The 3,429-nt window shown below is 45.2% G+C and overlaps 1 protein-coding gene across 1 annotated transcript; it reads left to right on the forward strand.

Annotated features, from left to right (window-relative positions):
- Positions 1–508: 508 nt before the first annotated feature.
- LOC123176753 (glycine-rich cell wall structural protein 2-like) lies at positions 509–1,344 on the forward strand. Its single transcript, XM_044590824.1, has one exon. The coding sequence runs from the start codon at positions 535–537 to the stop codon at positions 1,129–1,131; it is 597 nt and encodes a 198-aa protein (XP_044446759.1). The 5' UTR covers positions 509–534; the 3' UTR covers positions 1,132–1,344.
- Positions 1,345–3,429: the final 2,085 nt, after the last annotated feature.

A 3,429-nucleotide genomic window follows, 5' to 3' on the forward strand; every position in this document is an offset into this window, starting at 1 on the left:
AAAGCTATGGACCGGTTCAGCTATTAACTTTAACTAGTCCGGGCATCAATACGGTGTACTAACCATCTGCTAATACTGGCCCGGACATTATAGCTAAAGCATTTATACGGATTTTGCCGTCCACTTGAACTTGATCATCTGCTAATCAATTCTTCATGCACGGCTACTTGACCCAACAACTCGATTACATGGGTGGAGTCGTCGTTTACTTCCACTCCAAACTGAACTACGGAAACTTCGAGGTTGCCTCGCTCCTCTGCTCGTCAGTGGATGCTTGCATGTGTCTTACAACTGTTGAACCCACGCCGATGCGATCACGATTAGCAGTCAGTCATCATCGTTTACTTTTACCTGCACCAATTAAGGCGCTAATTATTCTAAGCCTCCACTTGAGTTCAGACATGACTTTGTCAAAAACTCCAACCTCCACCCCCAGCATGCATGGCCGCAAGCACCACTATAAATGTCCATACGATCTTTCACTTGGAACTCACCTCATCTTGCAAGAGTACACACTTCCATAAAACACACACAATGGTAGGCACAAAGCTAGTAGCCCTCGGCTATGTTGTCCTCTTGAGCATTGGACTGGCCAATGCTGCAAGGGTGGTTAGATTCGGCAGTGGAAGCGCCACGGGAACGGGAGCGGGAGGAGGAGAGGGTGGGGGAACTGTGAGTGGTGGTGGCTCGGGTGCTGGGAGTGGAACTGGGTCTGGCGTGAGTTCTAATAGTGGTAGCCATGCAAGCGGTGGAGGTGGAGGTGGCGGTGGAGGCGGCGGCCAAAATGGTGGAACTGGATATGGTAGCGGGTCCGGCTCTGGCTCCGGTTCTAGTCAATATAGTCAAGGATCTTCATATCCTTATGGTGGTGGCTATGGTGGATATACTAGCGCTGGCGGTGCCGGTGGCGGTGGTGGTGGAGGGCAAGCTAGTGGTTATCAAGGATCTAGTGGGTATGGGGCTGGTAGTGGCACTGGTTCCGGCTCAGCTACTGCTACTAACAATTGGTATAGACAAGGTAGTACAAATGCAGATGCTGGTGGAAACGGTGGTGGTAATGGCGGAGGAAGAAATGGTGGGCATGGTGCAGGCAAAGGTGCTGGATCTGGGTATGGCAATGCCTACCCCTAGTCCCCTCATGCGAGGAATCTAAGAAAATGGAGCCCAACCTAATGTATTGTGACTCTTTTTTCATTTATTTGTTATTATCTTACATATTATCAAATAAGGGCTTCAATGTTCTTGTGGAAAATGTACTAGTGTTTATGATATATTCCAAGAATGTTACATGTCAATGTATCACTATTTATATGTATTAAGTTATATACCAATATTTTGGCCAAATGACTTGCAATGGAAGCTCTTTGCACGTGCTATGGTTATGTAACATAAGTTGCTCACTTATGGTTAAATGCCGAAAATTATCATTTCAATCATACATGTCGTTTCACTAAAGGCGCCAGTCATGTAACATATAAATCACATCCACCGCTTTCGTTTTGCATAAACTTCTCTCGCTAGGTAGTTCCAAGGCTACGAACCCCCATTGTGAAACCACACCCCAATATCTTTCACATCCTCGGTCATCCACACATTGCCTTGAGCGAGTGGTGATCATCACAAGCGCTACTATGTCGAACCTATCATGACTTTACGCCATGGAAGTCATGAATGGTGGGAAGGTGCACGGTCTAATTTTCTTATATTTATATTTTCATTACATTTTCATTTTTGTTGCATGATCCACTTGTTTGATTAGAAAGTTATCTTTAGAACTTTGGAACTTCATTTCCATTGATCACAATGGCAGAAATTGTTATTCCAATGTTGTCCTTTCAATGTTGACATATCTTTTTAAGTATGGTTCTCCAAAGTTCCTTTCTTTTGGGGTCAAAATTCTTACTTATTTTGTGAAGTCATGGACTGATTTTTTTGAAAGCTTGTCATTTTTTTGATAGTTGTGGTTGTTCTTAGACTTTCTGACATTCTCAAATTTCATTTCATTTCAAGATGAATATTGTTCTCCAGTCTCCAATAGTTTTTGGTGAACTGTCTAGCATTTCAACATAATTTTTGAACAAAGCTAGTATTTTGTCCGAACAAGGGGTTTCATTAATTGATGATACTGCATATAATAGCAGATGGTACATCTAGGATCCAGATGGATCAGGTTGCACTCCTAGAAGCTACCTGCGCCAAAGAGTGAGCACCTTTATTTTCTCCCTATGGTGTATAGAACATTCCGCAACAACGATATCATCCCCAAGACCTCCTTGTAATTGTGACATAGCAATGATCTTAATGAGTGACAAGCTATCCGACTCAATGATCGAAGATATAATAGCTCGTTCCCGGAAAAGTTTAATGCCCTCCACACACTCTAATCCATCCACTTCGTCAGGATCATGACATCACCGACTAGTTACCGCAGCCGCCATTAGCACTCCTCCCCTGCAGTTCCTCCCAACTGCTCGGAAGGCTGCGGAGCACGAAAAGAGGCCAAAGCTTGCAACAATACTTAGTTTAGCCCAACCCGGTGGCGGGGGAGACCACCTAGCAGTTCACTTTGCCGTTGGAGCCATCCATCATTTGGCACTCATATTCATCTAATTTTGTTGGTAAAACAAGAAAGTGTCTATTTAAAGAAATCTGGATGTGGGCTTCTAAATTCTCATACTAAAAATATCTTCACTCATTGTTACCTAGTGATGACGGAGTCACTCGCTGGGGTGTACATGGAAAATAAAGGCAATGCTATGAAAGATGGAGGTGAGGTTATTTAAGGTGACTTGGAACAATGGAAAAATGGGTTTTCTTATCTCTTGGAGGATTAGCGTTAGAAATAAAGGAGATGTTATATGAATCCGTTGAAAACCAAATGAAAACTCATCTCAAATATTCAAAATTCTCGAGCCATCACCGATCAAATCCCATGAGATCTGTCGGAGACACACCTCCACACGTTCTCCAATGATGCTAGACGCACCGCCGGGCCGGGGGCTGCGTGGGGAGAACCTTCCTCCTTTTTAGGGAGTCGCTGCCACCTCGCGTGCTTGAGCGGGTCAAAAAGCCTACACAAATGAAAAAAAGCACCTAAACCGACCAGGAGCCCTCTGACGCGGCAAGGCGCCTCCATGACCATAAGGCCACAAGACCTGAGGCATATTGGTAGCGCCACCGCCGGAGGCGGGGAAACCCCAGTCACTTGGGAGTCGCTTCTGGGGATGAGAGGAAACAGTTTTGGCCTTGCTTGAGATGATGACCCGTCTTGTTAACTAACATCATGAGATGTTCTTCCGAAACCATACTCTCCTCTCCAAACCCTAGAGAGGAGATTTTCTGGTAGCACCATGCTAGCACCTCTCATCTGGTGGGTAGGTCGCCACCCCTCCTTTTCCACAACCGGCATGGGAGTGCGGGGAAGACCTG

This window comes from Triticum aestivum, unplaced genomic scaffold, assembly GCF_018294505.1.
Source record: "Triticum aestivum cultivar Chinese Spring unplaced genomic scaffold, IWGSC CS RefSeq v2.1 scaffold176047, whole genome shotgun sequence".
Classification (NCBI taxonomy): Eukaryota; Viridiplantae; Streptophyta; class Magnoliopsida; order Poales; family Poaceae; genus Triticum; species Triticum aestivum.

Bases quoted from the DNA above. Each gene is read 5' to 3' on its own strand.
- LOC123176753 (XM_044590824.1), top strand. From the start codon at position 535: ATGGTAGGCACAAAGCTAGTAGCCCTCGGCTATGTTGTCCTCTTGAGC.